Source organism: Podarcis gaigeae (genome assembly GCF_964106915.1).
Source record: "Podarcis gaigeae genome assembly, chromosome: 11".
Lineage (NCBI taxonomy): Eukaryota > Metazoa > Chordata > Lepidosauria > Squamata > Lacertidae > Podarcis > Podarcis gaigeae.
Genome location: NC_139687.1, coordinates 12,788,422 through 12,806,639, shown reverse-complemented (window position 1 = coordinate 12,806,639; position 18,218 = coordinate 12,788,422). Strand labels below are relative to the sequence as shown.

General features: G+C 43.3%; 1 protein-coding gene across 3 annotated transcripts in view; it reads left to right on the top strand.

The window, feature by feature from the left end:
- ROR2 (receptor tyrosine kinase like orphan receptor 2) overlaps positions 1-16,731 on the top strand; it is a 157,985-nt gene extending 141,254 nt beyond the window's left edge. For all 3 annotated transcript variants that reach the window (XM_083701948.1, XM_083701947.1, XM_083701949.1), the window contains 4 exons: positions 4,039-4,353; positions 7,873-8,118; positions 11,790-11,992; positions 13,653-16,731. In XM_083701948.1, coding sequence (XP_083558074.1) covers positions 4,039-4,353; positions 7,873-8,118; positions 11,790-11,992; positions 13,653-15,092 — 2,204 coding nt within the window. In that variant the 3' untranslated portion in view covers positions 15,093-16,731. The remainder of the gene's footprint in view (positions 1-4,038; positions 4,354-7,872; positions 8,119-11,789; positions 11,993-13,652) is intronic.
- Positions 16,732-18,218: the final 1,487 nt, after the last annotated feature.

Below are 18,218 nucleotides of genomic sequence, written 5' to 3'. Positions count from 1 at the left end.
TCACTATAAGCCCATCAATTACAAGAGAGAGAGAGAGAGAGAGAGAGAGAGGTTGTTGCTGCTGCATCAATAGAAGTCTAGTGTCTAGAGATCAAGGGGAGTACAGTGGCACCTCAGGTGAAGTACTTAATTGGTTCCGGAAGTCCGTTCTTAACCTGAAGCGCACTTTCCCATTGAAAGTAATGGAAAAGTGGATTGATCCGTTCCAGACAATGGAAAACACCCCCTAAAACAGCAATTTAACACAAATTTTACTGTCTAACGAGACCATTGATCCATAAAATGAAGGCAATAATCAATGTGCTGTACTATAAAATAAATAAGACAGTATTCTTTTACATGCACTGATGATTGTTTGAATGTGGGGCTTTTATCCATTTCTGCAGTCTTACAGTCAACCAGTAGCTGAACCCCAAACCCCACATGATCCCCAAAACAATGGCAGGGGGCAGAGTCCCCCAGAAGTCCCCCAAACGAAGGAGCAAAGCAGAGACAAAGGCACAGGGCAGACAACACATGAACAAATCCCAAAATCCCTTGCAGAATCCCCAATTTTACACTCCCTGCCCTCCCACAGGGTAGGTGGGCTTACCTGGCTAGGTGCCCCCCATCTTGCTACGGCTGGGGGTGGGGCAAGGGTTGGTAAAGGGCTTTTCAGCCCAGGCTCACCTTTGTTTTCTTGGTCTTCATTAGGTAAGTGTTCCTTACCTAACTTTGGGGCTGGGATGCAACCTGCTGGGCATCCTGCGGATGTCGGGGCCTGGCTCCAGGCAGTTGTGCAGGCCTCCGAGAGGTCTCATGGCTGGAGCCCAGTTGCAGAGCCTCCACAGGCCCCGCGGATGTCCGGGCTTGGCTCCGGCCAGTGGCGAGGCCTCCAAGAGCTCGGAACACTCACTTCCGGGTTGATACTGTTTGTAACCCGGAAAAACGTAACCAGAGGTACCACTGTAATAGTACCACTCTATTCTGCCTTAGTCAGACTACACTTGGAATACTGTGTCCAGTTCTGGGCACCGCAATTTAAGAAGGATGTTGACAAGCTGGAACGTGTGCAGAGGAGGGCAACCAAGATGATTGAGGGTCTGGAAGCTAAGCCTTACAAGGAGTGCTTGAAGAAACTGGGTATGTTCAGCCTGGAAAAGAGGAGATATGATAGCCATCTTCAAATATCTTGAGGGCTGACATGTCGAGGAGGGAGCAAGCTTGTTTTCTCCTGCTCTGGAGGGTAAGACTCGAACCAATAGCTTCAAGTTACAAGAAAGGAGATTCCGACTAAACATCTGGAAAAACATTCTGACAGTAAGAGCTGTTCTGCAATGGAACAGACTCCAACAAGAGGTGGTGGACTCTCCTTCCTTGGGGGTTTTTAAACAGAGGTTGGATAGCCATCTGTCATGGATGCTTTAGCTGAGATTCCTGCATTGTAGGGGGTTGGATTAGATGACTCTTGTTGGCGTTCCTTCCAACTCTATGATTCTATGATTTTATGAAAATACCCAGGGGAGAGTTGGGACGCGGATGGCGCTGTGGGTTAAACCACAGAGCCTAGGACTTGCCGATCAGAAGGTTGGCAGTTTGAATCCCTGCGATGGGGTGAGCTCCCGTTGCTCGGTCCCTGCTCCTACCAACCTAGCAGTTCAAAAGCACATCAAAGTGCAAGTAGATAAATAGGTACCGCTCCAGCAGGAAGGTAAATGATGTTTCCGTGCGCTGCTCTGGTTCACCAGAAGCGGCTTAGTCATGACTCGGAAGCTGTACACTGGCTCCCTCGGCCAATAATGCGAGATGAGTGCCGCAACCCCAGAGTCGGTCACAGCTGGATCTAATGGTCAGGGGCCCCTTTACCTTTTTAAGGGAGAGTTAGTTTCCATTTGGTTCAATTTCGAGAGTGGGGCAGAAGACTTTTTCCTGCTCCGCAGCATAGCTGCCTGCCAGGGAGCAGCCTTCACAGGCAGAGATGTGTTTGTAATAGTGTGTGAACACCTCTGTGTGTGTGTTCAGTAAGTATACACACATGCTTGTATGTGCTTTTGTGTAAGATCTTTGTGTAAGATAACCAGTTTAAAATCGACAGTGTATTTGAAACAAACATTTCTAGTCCTAGGCAATGTACACGCTGTAACTTAAGAACACACACTTTCCCTCAAAGAATTCTGGGCACTGTAGTTTTCCCCTCACAGAGTGACCATTTCCAGCAACCATTAACAAACTCCAGTGCCCATAATTCTTTGAGGGATGGAATATGCTTCAAATGTGCTTTATGGTTATGGTGTGAGCACAGCTTTTGAATAAAAGGCCAAACAAAGGAACATGTTATGATGAACATGTAGTGTGAACTGTGCCAATGAGAAGGAACAGCCTATGCATTAGGAAGGGAAGGTGGCAATTTCTTGGGGCACTAAGTAATTTCATTATTCTGTCATTTCCTTGCTTGTCACAATTTGCATTGGCAGGACATACAGATTTGTCATGAGCTGAAAGCTATAGATCATTTGGGAAAGTGGATATCTACTTATATGTAGATGGGACTTGTTTCATGTATCACACCTGTGATACGTCTTTTATTTCCCTAACTTTTAAATATCGAAGATCATCCCTGACCACTGGTCCTGTTAGCTAGGGATGATGGGGATTGTAGTTCCAAAACATCTGGAGGGCCGGAGTTTGCCTATGCTTGACATACAACCTATGACGAACAATGCAACTGAACTTTGCAATATTATTTTCTCCTTAGCTTGTGTATCAGCCAAAAATGTATTGTTACATTTCCATCCAGTGTTTTTTTCCTTCCAAATTGTGCTGTACGTGTTTCAGCTTCAGGAGTGGAAAAATGTATGTTATACATTGATCCAGCATAGTGATTTAAAAACAAAACAAAGCATGAGTTGAGGCAGACCTCACTAGGGCTTAGTCATGGGACTCGCTTCCTGTGCCAGGGCTCAGCAGTGAAACATGTGAGGCTATACTGTGGAACAACATGTCTTTGATCATGCTCATTGTGGGCTTTATCTCATCACTCAGTGAGTACCGCTAACCCCAGCACATCTGGGATTTGATGGCAGAATGCAGGGTGCGACTTCCAGACAGGTTTGAGCATCTCTGCTTGGAACCAGTAGGATAATGTGAAGCTTTCCTTTCACAATCCTGATCCATCGAGAGCCTCATCAGATGGTCACTCGTCAATGGGTCATGGCAGGTTGTCCTGCCGTTGAAAAGAGGGGGCTGCAAAAGGAGACGATACGAAGATGCCTCAAAATGCAGAGATGGCTGACCAGATACAGTGGAACCTCAGTTGTTGAATGTAATCTGTTCTGGAAGACTGTTCGACTTCCAAAACGTCTGACAACCAAGGCGCTGTCGGCCATTTCCATTGAGAAAATGGAAAAACACGCCATGAAAGCCATTCGACTTCTGAGGCGCATTCAAAAACAGAAGCAATTACTTCTGGGTTTTCGGCATTTGGGTTCCGAAACATTCAGCTTCCAAGACACTCAGAAACCGAGGTTCCCAAACATAGGGAAAAGGAAAAATTGCCAAAGAGGTGGGTGGTCTGTTGTTGGGTCCTTTTTCAAGCGGCTACCATTGTGAAATTCAGGATGATCATATTATATACACTATTATATACACCACAATATAGGTTCGATCAGACTTACTCAAACATTGCAAAGGACTGTGTAATGACATGAACCAGATTATACTGCCTTGACCACCACCTCTCGCACCAAAGAACTCTGGGAATATTCGTAATTATGATTTTTTTGAAAATTCTGCATCTGAGAGAGAAATCAGTCTGGAATTTGCAGCGCAGATGAGTCCTCTTGTACTCTGTGAATGTGACGTTGTCAAAATATCAACTTTGGTTATACACATGAGATGCCTATGTATCTAGCATAGTATGTTCTCAGTTCTTTTATTAATGCTTTTAATTTGGTAGCCTGCTTTGAAGTTGTTTTTTGTTGTGGGAGATGAATCATAATGTGTTGTGTCTCATTTTTTGCCTGAACTAAGTCTTAATGTTTGCCTTGCCTTTCTTTCCAGCTGCATTTACCATGATTGGCACATCTACCCATTTATCAGATCAGTGCTCTCAGTTTGCCATCCCATCTTTCTGCCACTTTGTGTTTCCTCTCTGCGACGAGCGCGCTCGGACACCTAAACCAAGGGAGCTCTGTCGGGATGAGTGTGAAGTTCTGGAGAATGACCTCTGTAGGCAGGAATACAACATTGCTAGATCTAATCCGCTCATTCTGATGCAACTCCAGCCACCCAAATGTGAAGACCTGCCACTGCCAGAAACCCTGGAGGCTGCCAACTGCATAAGGATTGGAATACCTGTAGATCGGCTCAACAGGTGTAAGTTATCTTTCTTGCTTTTTCTTTTGTGCAAATGTATCAAAATCAACAGGGACGTGGGTGGGGCTGTGGGTTAAACCACAGAGCCTAGGACTTGCTGATCAGAAGGTTGGTGGTTCGAATCCCTGTGACGGGGTGAGCTCTCGTTCTTTGGTCCCTGCTCCTGCCAACCTAGCAGTTTGAAAGCATGTCAAAGTGCAAGTAGATAAATAGGTACCGCTCTGGAGGGAAGGTAAATGGCGTTTCTGTCCGCTGCTCTGGTTCACCAGAAGCGGCTTAGTCATACTGGCCACATGACCCGGAAGCTGTCATTGGCTCCCTCGGCCAATAAAGCAAGATGAGCACCTCAACCCCAGAGTCGGCCACGACTGGACCTAATGGTCAGGGGTCCCTTTACCTTTACCTCTCAAAATCAAATAATTGGGTTTATACATTTAAGCATTGTGTTTAAAAAGGATGAATAAGTTAATTAACATATTAAATTACCCATTAGAGCCTGGGAAACTCAGTTGGTTAGAATGTGGTGCTGATGATGCCAAGGTTGCAGGTTTGATCCCCGTAAGGAACAGCTGCATATTCCTGCACTGCAGGGGGTTGGACTAGATGATCCTGATGGACAGCGTCTTGCAGTAAATAAATAGTAGAGCATGCAGAGTCAAAGGTCCAAAAGAAACACTTTTACTATAAGGCAAAGGCTTGTTACAAAACCTCCGAAAAAGATTTCAGACACACAAGGTAAAAACGAAAGTGAGAGAGAGATGGAGAGCAGATCGCTGAGCGCAGGAATTTATTTCTCCTGGCTCGGCATGACCTTGAGATAATCAAAGCAATGGAAAGAGAAGAAGGCAAGTCACTGGTATTTTAAGGTTGTTTAAATGAATATTCTAAAATGTAAAACAGGAAATTTAATAAAAATTATAGAAAAAGGGAGGCAAAAAAGAGAGAGAAAAGCTGGCAAGAGGCTTGAAACTAGGCTGAAGCTTGTGTGAAAGTAGGCTATGTGGCCCTTGGCCCTCGCTTCCTCCCTCTACCTTTAATGTGTCACAAGATACATGACATTGTTTAGACTTCCGGGCCAAGTACATTTTACTACTGTGCTACAAAGTATGGGTTGCATCTAATCATGTTGTCCCGTTACTGCAAGGACTTCTGCAAGAAGAGCTTTCCTTTCCCTCTTGGATTCCCATCCTCACCCCATCCGCCATTTTGTTCTGGGAATTCTCAAATGCCTGGAAATGTTGGTGAGGGCAGAGAAGGGTGGGAAAGGAAGTCCCATTGTGCAGGCAGACATACTTGCTCTAATGGGACAGTTTTCCTATTTTTACATTTTTAAGATCTTTCAGCTACTGGTGGTAGGCTAATGTTGGCTGCTCCTCTTTTGCTTTTCAGGTCGAAATTAGCAAGTAAGCTTTGCTTAGGCTTTGAGAGCAAGCAGTTAGGTATCCAAAAAGCAATGCATTGGATTGGGCAAAGGAGGCAAGATGGATGGTGAAGTTTCCCCTGATGATAAAACATACCTAGATTTGGCATCCTGTCTTTCTGTTCTGATCTGAAAAGATCTAACACCGACTGTAAAACAATAGAGGAATACAAGAGAAGAACTGCATTTCAGTGCAGTGTTTTTGCAAGAGAAATCCTAAAACTCTCCTGCAAAATTAGCAAGGGTTGTTTCATTCCATTGTAATGCTTTAAATGTGCATTCCTCTGCAAAGCAAAAGCAATGTGCTGAATTTCATGTTCTCTCTTTCTCGGCTGCTTGGGGCGTACTTGGAAGGGGGGAGTGAAGTCCGCTGGTGAGAAAGAGGAACAGCAGATGTCAAATCATTCTTCTCTAGCTTCTCTCTGTATGATGTAAAGGGTTGTTGCCAGAGGAATGCAGATCCTGCCCCAGGCACCTGAGATACTGCCAGACCTCCCTGTTAGAAAAGGCTGCCCTCCTGCATACTAACCTTTTCCAGCTTCATTGTTTTCAGTAAGAGGCAATGTATACACAGAGCTATGGCACAACCTTTGTGCTGTTGTGAAGTGCTTGAGGTGTTAAGAATCCACAGCGGAATAAGTCTGCTGGAAAAGGGAAGCACTGCCATCTCTGGAAAGGGAAATTCTCTACCCACAAAATGACACGCCTGAGGCAGCAGGCCAGTACAGATCACCTTGGGCAACTGGAGCAATTTTTAATGGGATACATAAATATTATGAAACTGGTACAGTTGTGTTTATGGAAGTGAAGCAAAACCAGATACAGGATAAAAATAAAGAACAGGGCTGACGATTAGAAAGTTGCAGGGAAAGAACAAGGAAAAGAATTTTTAAAAAGGAGTAGAGGAGGCTAAGCAGGGGGTGGGGAACAGCAGTTTAAAAATGGGATACAAATTTTGGTGGGAGTTATGTGGTTCAGATATTGGTTTGTTGGCCTTCATGCCGTGACCTGTTTGGTTTCTGAATTGCTGCTTTATTCATCTTTTTCTTCTTTGGTGATCACTCATAGCCGAGTAAGATTGTCTTCCAGAAACACAGTTTAAACTCACTCCGTAAGTGACTGTGGAGGCCAATTCTGGATCCAAACATTCTTCTACCATAGCTGTCAACTTTTCCCTTTTCTTGCGAGGAATCCTATTCGGAATAAGGGAATTCCCCTTAAAAAAAGGGAAACATTGACAGCTATGCCTTCTACAGTGGGGACATAGGTTTCAGGGCAGAAGTTGATCAGGGTGAGGGTTTGCCAAACGTGCCTTCCTCTTAGCACTTTTCTCCCTTTCGTCCTGAGTTTGAGGATCATCAAAGCCCATGACACCTTTGGTAAAGGCCGTTCTCCAAATGGAGCACTCACAGGCCAGTGTTTCCCAGTTGTTGATGTTTATACTCCATTTTTTAAGATTTGCCTTGAGAGTCTTTAAACCTCTTTTGTTGACCACCAGCATTACGCTTTCCATTTTTAAGTTCAGAATAGAGTAGTAGCTTTGGAAGATAATAATCAGGCATCCACACAACATAACCAGTCCAATGAAGCTGACGTTGAAAATTGTTGCTTCGGCACTGGCGATCTTTGCTTCTTCCAGTACACTGGCATTGGTTCGCCTGTCTCCCAAGTGATGTGTAAATTTTCTGGAGACACCGTTGATGGAATCTTTCGAGGAGATGGAGCTGGCATTTAGAAGTGGTCCACGTTTCATATATTAATTTATTCATATAGCATAGTCTAGCTGATGGGAAAGTCATACATATTGGGTTATTCTTGTTTGTTATTGCAAGAGTAAGCCTTTTCACTCATCTTTCACTTTTGGATCAGTTAGTTAATCTTAGGTGAAGCTGTTCTATAAAAAAGAGGCTTAAGTCATGTTGAAGCAGATGAGTTTGCTAAGAAGTGATGATGCATACATTTCTGCACTGCACCACAGTGGGAGTTTGCCTTTTCTTGACATAGAGGTCGGCAAAACAGCAGATTTACTAGACATAGGAAACTGTTTTGTAAGGAGAGGATTGCTTTGTGTTAATCATCTGCCAAACTACTTCTTGCAGATCACCAGTGTTACAATGGCTCTGGAGCAGATTATAGAGGCACCATCAGTGTCACAAAGTCAGGCCACCATTGCCAGTATTGGGAATCTCAGCATCCTCATCCCCATCACTTGTCAAGCACAGAGTTTCCAGAGCTTGGAGGCGGACACGCATACTGTCGCAATCCTGGAAGCCAGATGGAAGGTCCCTGGTGTTTTACGCAAAACAAAAACGTACGCATGGAACTGTGTGAAGTACCTTCTTGTAGTATGTATTATTTTACTTCCCTGCTTCTAGAGTGTTTGTAGAAAAAAAAATAGTTGTAAAGCAAATCAAAGGCCTTTTCGTTGCACCATTTTGTATTAATGCATTGTTTGTTTGTCAACATTGAAGCCAGGGGGATTTAAGTGCATGTAATTTATGGCCTGTACTTGGGTTTGAGGAAAGCAAGACTTATCTTTCAGGTTTGCAGTTTGTCTAATGATCTTACCTATTATTGGGTGAACGTTTGCCAGGAGTCCTTGGTCAAGATTATGTAGATTGTACTTATAATGTACAGGGTGTGGGTGGCATTGTGGTCAAAACCACAGAGCCTCTTGGAATTGCCAATCAAAAGGTTGGCAGTTTGAATTCCCGCAGTGGGGTGAGCTCCCGTTGCTCTGTCCCAGCTTCTGCCAACCTAGCAGTTCGAAAGCATGCCAGTGCAGGTAGATACCGTATTTTTTGCTCCATAAGACACACCTGACCATAAGATGCACCTAGTTTTTAGAGGGGGAATGCAAGGGAAAAAATATTCTTTAAAGGGAGCGCTGAGCAGAGCCTGTGTGCATCCCAGGCTCTGCTCAGCGCTCCCTTTCACAATCTGCGTGGAGCGTGTGTGCGGCGCTTGCAGGCTTTTCCCCGAGGAGGGAGAAGCCCCCAAGAGCCGCACACACGCTCCACGCAGCTCTTTAAAAGGAGCACAGCTCTTGGGGGGTTTTCTGGGAGGTGGGGGAAGGGACAGAGGGGGTAAGCCAGAAGTTAGAACAGCAACAGGGAGCGCTGTGCAGCGATCCCTCTTGCTATTTTGGCTTCTGGGATAGCTGCGCAGCCTGCATTCACTCCATAAGATTCACACACATTCCCCCTTACTTTTTAGGAGGGAAAAAGTGTGTCTTATAGAGCGAAAAATACAGTAAATAGGTTCGACAAATGGAAAACGGCATTTCTGTGCACTGTGGTTTCCATCACAGTGTTCCGTTGTGCCAGAAGTGGATTAGTCCTGCTGGCCACATGACCCGGAAAGCTGTCTGTGGACAAACACCAGCTCCCTCAGCCTGAAAGCAAGATGAGCGCCACAACCCCATAGTCACCTTTGACTGGTCTTAACCATCCAGGGGTCCTTTACCTTTAGCTTTTTTACAGGAATCAAATTCAGTGCTCCTTGGGCTTGTGCCCTCCTCGCTCCTCAATCACAGCTGCAAGGAATGGTTTGAGAGCTCCCATATTCATTTTTAAACTAATTGCAGTTGGTTGTTACATCTGACAAGGGCAATTTGTATTTAGTTTAAACAATGGTTTATTGAAAAACCAGGCTCAAACTGTGGTTTATGACTGACCAGAGTTGCAGTGCAGATATAATAAGAAACAATGGCCAGTCAAAACTAAGAAGCAGATTGTCCCACTCCCCTCTCTTCAGCAAGTAACAGGGAGGAGAGAGGGCATGGAAGAAAGAAGACCCATTTTTGTAGCATTAAACTATGGTTTAACATAATGTGTGAACTGGGTTGTGATTGATGGTTTGCATTATAAACTCTCTTCAGAAAATGTTCTCTGTAGTGTGCCAAATTTCGTATCTGAGAGTTTGGGAGCATAGCCTAAAATTTCCACATGCAAATGAATGCTTTGTGCATGTGCCAGTGATTCATTCTTGTGTCACACTAAATGGTCCTAAAGGACAGAGCTTCACACTCAGCAAAAGGATGAAAGAGGCCTTCCTGGGTGGTACTACTTCCCCAGCTGGGAAATTATTATTATTTATTAAATTTATATATCGCCCTTTATCCAAAGATCTTGGGGCAGTTCACAAGATAAAAATACAGCATAAAAGCACAAAATAAATAGTTAAAACAAAGCAAAAACCCCAATGGGATCATGTTCTCCCTGATTTATTAATCTTGTATTAATATATTAATTGCTTCCATTTTATTGTTACTGATTTCTTGTTTTTAACTTTGCATTTTTGTCCTGTTGCATTTTCCTGTGAACTGCTTTTATGGTTCTTACATATAAGTAGGCTATAAATATTAAAACTAGACTCTGTTGCATGACTCTGCTGAACAGATATATTAGTCAAGGTCCTGTTGGTTTTATAGATTTTTCCTAAAGAGCACTTCTTATTTCAGACCTTGAATTACCTTTATTATAATTTAGTCAGAAATTAGTCAGTAAGTGATCCAACTGGAAAGTTACATAGGAGGGCAAAGGCCATATAAAATTTAACTGTGAAATATATAATTGCTAGTTGAAACATTTGTTTATTTTTTCTATGAATATTTGCTGGGGATACTCTGAATTCTGCCTTATTCATTCCAATGTGATATCTCTCTGGATATGCTGATGTGCATGTGAAGCTGCTGCATTTCCTGCTCAAATGAATGAAGCAACTCTCCTGAGAGCATGAATTCTATGTGCATCAGAGTCCTATACCACTGAGCCTCTAGACCTTGCTGATCAGAAGGTCTGCAGTTCGAATCCCTGCAATGGAGTGAGCTCCCATTGTCCTCCTGCCAACCTAGCAGCTCAAAAGCACACCAGTGCAAGTAGATAAATAGGTACCCCTGTGGCGGGAAGGTAAACGGCGTTTCTGTGCATTCTGGTTTCCGTCACAGTGTCCCGTTGCACCAGAAGCGGTTTAGTCCTGCTGGCCACATGACCCGGAAAGCTGTCTGTGGACAAAACCAGCTCCCTTGGCCTGAAAGTGAGATGAGCGTAGGCCCCATAGTCGCCTTTGACTGGACTTAACTGTCCAGGGGTCCTTTACCTTTTACCTTTTTTATTTAAGCACTCACCTTGGGCCATAGGCAAGTGAGGGGGCTGTCTCTAAGGGACAAAGCAGGCCATCGGGGAAGAAAGCCCCCTTCTCCGTGCCCAATAGAGAAATGCAGTGGGCTAATGGGAAAAGGTTGGCTAACCCAAATATACTAGTAAAAAAGTTTGCAGGCTTATAGCAAGGTTGGTGTGCCTTATTAGTAGTGGCCCATATGAGTGGCTGTTGTGCCACACCTTGACAATGTGGCACAATCTTGGTGTGTTTCCTTGGAAGGAAACCCCAATGTATTCAGTTGGACCTATTCCCAGGTAAGTGCCATAGGATTGCATCCTTTCAAACAGAAATGCAGTCGTACCTTGGATCCCGAACTCCTTGGTACTCGAACGTTTTGGCTCCCGAACGCCACAAACCCGGAAGTGAGTGTTCCGGTTTGCAAACATTCTTTGTCCAACGGGGCTTCCGTGGCTTCCAATTGGCTGTAGGAATATGCTGCAGCCAATCAGAAGCTGCGCTTTGGTTTCCAAACATTTTGGAAGTCGAACAGGCTTCTGGAACAGATTCTGTTCGACTTCCAAGGTGTGACTGTAAAGCATTGTTATTTGTGTATTCAGAAAGTTCAGTTATAGAGTGTTATCTATGCATGACCAGTGAGTGCTGCTTGGATCCATGGAGCTTGTATTTATTTTGCATACCAACTTCTCTTGGACCGTATTCGCCCCTTAGTCTTAGGAATTTGAAATCTGTTGGCAATTAATGCAATATTATTATTGGGTTTACCATTGGGTTTCCGTGTGCGGGTGCATGTGCTGAAGTTTAGTCTCTTGGTGCTGGTTGTGTGCATGCACTTACTTCCATTACGTGTAAATGTTTAAGACTCCTCTTGAAAATGTGATTATTTTTCAAACAGGTCCACGTGACAACAGCAAGATGGGGATCCTCTACATCCTGGTACCCAGCATAGCAATTCCTCTGGTTATTGCCTGCCTTTTCTTCTTGGTGTGTATGTGCAGGAACAAGCAGAAGACATCTGCTACTACTCCTCAGCGTCGCCAGCTGATGGCATCTCCTAGCCAGGATATGGAAATGCCTCTTATTAATCAGCACAAACAGGTACCATTTAAACAAGAAAAAAGACACCAGGTTTTATCCAGTAGTAGCTTTACAGTGACAGGAAAGCATCTCCTTGCACAAGGCAAGAAACTCAATTTTTGCCAATCCTCCCCTACCATCTGCAGCTCTCAATGCCATATCTTAGACCAGAGATGGGTCCTTAAGGAGGTACAACAGTCCCAGCATGGCCAATTTTCAGTGATGATGGGAGTTGTAGTTTGACAATATCTAAAGCAGGCTTCATAGGGAAGTGGGTGGCACTGTGGCTTAAACCACAGAGCCTAGGACTTGCCGATCAGAAGGTCGGCAGTTCGAATCCCCGCGACGGGTGAGCTCCTGTTGCTCGGTCCCTGCTCCTGCCAACCTAGCAGTTTGAAAGCACGTCAAAGTGCAAGTGGATAAATAGGGACCGCTCCGGCGGGAAGGTAAATGGCCTTTCCGTGCACTGCTCTGGTTCGCCAGAAGCAGCTTAGTCATGCTGGCCACATGACCCGGAAGCTGTATGCCGGCTCCCTCAGCCAATAAAGCGAGATGAGTGCTACAACCCCAGAGTTAGCCACGACTGGACCTAATGGTCAGGGGTCCCTTTACCTTTACCTTAGAGCCGGCTTCCTCAACCTCGGCCCTCCAGATGTTTTGAGACTACAGTTCCCATCATCCCTGACCACTGGTCCTGCTAGCTAGGGATCATGGGAGTTGTAGGCCAAAAACATCTGGAGGGCTGAGTTTGGGGAAGCCTGATCTAGAGGGCTGCAGGTTTCCCAGCTTTTATCCTCCACTGTTCCAGAGGCTCCCTCAAAAACCAGGAGCAGCTTTCTTGGGGACATAGTGGGCTAGATGAAGTTGGGAGTGGGATTAGTGAAATTCAAGTTCCCCACCCTGTGCACGGTAATTTTCAGATAGCACACAACCATCATTGGACTCAAGCCTGTTTCCACAAGCCATTCACATGCCCATTGAATTGAAAATCTTCAATTATGAGATATTGAGGATATTGAAAATCTTCAATTATGAGAAATGATGCCAGTTCCTGTGACTTTTAGGGTTAGCAAAAAGGCCACTGTATTAAAAAGTAACATCGCTTTCTAGAACATGAGGAAAATCATAAGCCACTGGGATGATCCTGATAAACGCATGGCAGTTTCTTTTACTTGCTGCTTTAAGACTATTGAAATACTCAGACATGAAATATTTTGTCCTGTGTGTGTTTGTAAAACAAATGAGATCCCTCTGAGTATAAACGTAAGCTGAATGCACACTTTGATCCATAGCTTTCTTCTTGTGAGAACCACCTAATAATTTGCAACATTTTCCTTTGATTTTTTAAAAATAACTTTTTTATTCAAAATTAAACATAACATATTATCCAGAAGCATATCATCCTTATTCCCCCCCATTTTTCCTCCCTCCCTCCACAGAACCCACCCACCCCCACCCCCGACTTCCCTCAGTTCCAGTCTTTGATTTCTTTAAAAATGCTATTTTCTGCATGTTACACAGTTGTATAGATCCTCAAACTATTTAGCTGCTTGTTATCAATAAAAAGCTTGTGAATGTTTATTCAAAACCAGTTTGTGGATGTTTATTCAAAAATAAACATTTTCCTTTGATTTAGAATGAAACCATTAAGAGAATGATTTTGGGTATGTTTTATTTTCAGACTAAGCTGAAAGAGATCAGTCTCTCCACGGTGAGGTTCATGGAGGAGCTTGGCGAGGAGAAGTTTGGGAAAGTTTATAAGGGTCACCTGTTTGGTGCAACGCCAGGCGAGCAGACGCAGACAGTTGCCATCAAAACCCTCAAGGATAAAGCCGACTTAGCCCTCCGGGAAGAATTTAAACATGAAGCAATGATGAGGTCAAGGTTACAGCACCCAAATATCGTTTGCTTACTGGGAATAGTGACAAAAGAGCAGCCCATCAGTATGATTTTTAGCTACTGTTCCCATAGCGACCTGCATGAGTTTTTGGTTATGAGATCCCCTCATTCTGACGTCGGCAGCACTGATGACGATAAGACCGTGAAGTCCACATTGGAGCCAGCAGATTTTTTCCACATTGTGACTCAGATAGCGGCAGGGATGGAATACCTGTCAAACCATCACGTCGTCCACAAAGATTTAGCCACTAGAAATGTGTTGGTGTTTGACAAACTCAGTGTGAGAATATCCGACTTGGGCCTTTTCAGGGAAGTCTATTCTGCTGACTACTACAAACTCATGGGGAATGCTCCACTGCCTATACGGTGGATGTCCCCTGAGGCAATCATGTATGGCAAGTTTTCCATTGATTCTGACATCTGGTCCTACGGAGTGGTATTGTGGGAGATCTTCAGCTACGGCTTGCAGCCTTACTGTGGCTATTCCAACCAAGATGTCATCGAGATGATAAGAAACAGGCAGTTTTTGCCGTGTCCCGACGACTGCCCTGCGTGGATGTACTCGCTGATGTTGGAATGTTGGAACGAATTTCCCAACCGAAGGCCAAGATTCAAAGACATCCACAACAGGCTGAGAACCTGGGGGAACTTGTCGAATTACAACAGCTCGGCACAAACGTCCGGGGCGAGCAACACCACGCAAACCAGTTCCCTCAGCACAAGCCCCGTTAGCAATGTAAGCAACACTAGGTATGTTGGACCGAAACAGAAAGCACAAGCTTTCTCTCAGCCACAGTTCATCCCAATGAAAGGACAGATACGGCCGATGGTTCCACCACCTCAACTCTACATTCCCGTCAATGGTTACCAACCGATGCCGGCCTACGGAGCTTATTTGCCCAATTTTTATCCTGTGCAGATCCCGATGCACATGGCTCCTCAGCAGATGGCTCCTCAGATGATTCCAAAACCAGGCTCCCATCACAGTGGCAGTGGTTCCACAAGCACGGGATACGTAACAACCGCTCCCTCCAATGCCTCGGTGGCGGACAGGGCTGCTCTGCTGACTGAAGGTGCAGATGATGCTCACGCCGTAGAAGATGTTGCTCAGAGTCTGGTCCAGGAAGAGGAGGAGGAAGAGGGCTCAGTGCCCGAGACAGAATTATTGGGTGATAATGACACTCTTCAGATGGACGAGGCAGAATTCCAGACAGAAGCCTAGAGGTGTTGCCTTACTACAAAGACAAAATGGGGCACGTCTTCAGTCCACTGGAGACTGTTGTCCTTTTGACTTGCATAATCAATGTGTTCCCCTCCCCCTTATGACTTTTACACACACTATAATCCCAAACCACCTGAGATGCAACAATAATGACATATCATGTTTAAAGGATTTTTCTTTCCGGCAGATGTATGCAAATATGAAGATTGGGAATTGCTGTTTCTGAATCTAGGGTTGATTGCAGTTTTTGCAGGGAGGCTGCTTTTATAATATACTGTTGCTGTGCAACAGAAAGTGGAAATGCATTGCACATCATGTATATCTTGAACTCTGATTGTAATTTTTTTTTTTTTTAAGAATTCTGGTAAAATCAGTAACCAAAAAAAGAGAAAGAGAGAGTTGGTCAACAATAACACACAGGGTTGTTCTGCATGTGGAAAAGTGCTTAAGGTATAAGGGACATCCTACAAACAGAATCTTTGTCTTTTTGATAGAATTGATTTGCAGGGGGTTATTCAAATATAGGTAAGAAGAGACAGGTAAGAATATTCTTCCAAATTTGAAATATAGCTGAAGTTCAGGTAAGAAAGGAGAATGACTGGCATATCTTAGTGACTGAGCATTGCATTCCCCCCCCCCCCCGCTGAAGAAGTGAATTTATTTCCATTATAAAGGAATGGAAGTATAACATACGTTTTAGCAGCAAATATATTTTTCTAACTAGAGTAAGTGACCTGGTAGGCTTTGCACTAACTGAATAAGCCAACCTCTTTTGCCTGTTGTAGTCAAATCTTGATAAAGGGCTCAGAAATACATTAGCACATATTATTGATCGTGTTGATCAATAAGAATTTTAAACTCATTTTGAATTTAGTTAAAAAGGTGCTAGAAAAACACATACCCTCCTTTGTTTTTCTTTTTAAAAAGAACCTTTTTAGAGATTGTAGATCTTTAAAGACCAAAATAAGCAATATTGTATAGAATGTGTGGATACATGTTTGATGCTTTTTTGTGAGATGAATCATGTACAGACTTTGAAATGTAATTTATGTTTTGTTACATTTTATATGGGTTTTTTATTGCAGCATTTGGATCTTTGAAAAGAATGCCTATATAACTTAACCGTTTACATTATGCTTTGTAATATTTTATTGGGATTGGGATTTGTATGCTTTGATATGTTGATAAATACTGGTCCAAACATTTCATAGCCATACATTTCATACATTCTGTAATATAAATATTCCCTGAATTGTATTATAATGTAGCTACATATACATTGTAGTTCTAGGCTGTAAATCCATCACATGGACTATCTAACAAAGCAGCACATAAATATTTGATTAATTTGTAAGATGTTGTAAAAAGAAAAAAGAAAAAAATACACTGTAAATGTGGAAATTCTCATTTCCATTCTGCCATGTTTTACCATAATAAACTGTGCCTTTGCGAAGTACATTTGGGTTACGTGAAGCACACATTGCAATTTGCAGCCTGTCTTAGTAACAGGAACTGCTTAACTGGTTTCCAGTTGTATCTCTTGAAATTTGCTATGCACTGGTAGGTAAACAATGAGAAGCTCTCTTGCTTGTTAATATAAATGCGAGTTGGAGAATATCAATAAATCATACAAATAAAAGTGAAGTTTATTTAGTTTATTAAATGTGTTGATGACCTTCGATACTGTAATGCAGCTCAATTTAAGAACTTTCTCTTCCTATGCGCCCGTTTTCTTATTCATGAGCATTGCCATGGCGGCACAAAGAGAATTGTATGCCCAGAGTCCAATATGGGAGACCAATTCATTCATTCGTTCATTTTAAATGAATGTTTTGCATCCAAGCGGTGCCCCTCTGTCGACTGAAAATTATCTTGAAACCAAAGGAATGAGGACTAAGGCGATCTTCAGCGATCTTGGGCCAGCTTCCATGCTGTTCCGAAGGATCCTTCAAACCTCTGGAACAGATCTGGGTTAGGGATGACAAGAAAGGAGGGGAATTATTGAAGATCCCTGTTCTGTTGATGGAAGAATCCACTGGGTCAAAGAGCCTTCCATCCATAGAGTATACTAAGAGGACACAACCGGAGGGCATCTCAATAGCTTTACAATGCAATAAATACACTAGTGGCCAAAATTGTGGAAACCTTTTGGGGAAAGTGTATTTCTGAGGTTTGATTACTCATAACACCACCTTTTTTGGAGTAATAACATAAAATTACATATCAGTGGAAAGATAACTTCATGAAGAATGTAATGCAACAAAGTGTGTCCAATTATCTGTATTCTATCAAAAGTTATAGCCAAATAACCAGAAAAAGGAAGCACAACTTTCTTAGGTTGATATGCAGTAGCTTTTCTTCATTTGAATGTAGCTAATGAGCACGAATGTTTAGAGAGCCAATTATGTGTTGTTGTTGTTTAACTATACGGACCTTTGTTGGCAAGGTGATGTCTCTTGCTTTTTAAGATGCTGTCTAGGTTTGTCATTGTGTTATGAGCCATCAAACCTCGGAAATACACTTTCCCCAAAAGGTTTCCACAATTTTGGCCACTAGTGTGAATAAATCCCATACGCACTGAGATGCTTTCTGAAATGTTTTGAAGGTGCTTTAGTGCCCACTTCTTTGGTCACTAATGTCTGAATTTTTGACTTATAGCAGTGTTTCCCAACCTTGTGCCTCCAGATGTTTTTGGCCTACAACTCCCATCATCCCTGACCACTGGTCTTGCTAGCTAGGGATGATGGGAGTTGTAGGCCAAAAACATCTGGAGGCACAAGGTTGGGAAACACTGACTTATAGGACATCGGTACTTATTGCTGAACTCTTAACTACACTGTTGGGTTAATGGGAGCCACTCTTGCCTAACATAGTAGGTTACCTAATTCTTACCAGAGAACTCCTTACTCGTTGCATCATCGTTGACTCCAGCAGTATTTTTGGCCACCAACCTTCAGGAGGCCAATAGACTGCCAACCTTATTTTTTGTTGAACTAATCTCAGACACATATCTAACCAGGAGGAAGAATTTGACTGAAGACATGCTTTCCATATATGTGTTAGATTCCAAATCTGGAAGAAAAAAATAGGATGCACATAGGAACATTGCCGATCTTACGAATTTTA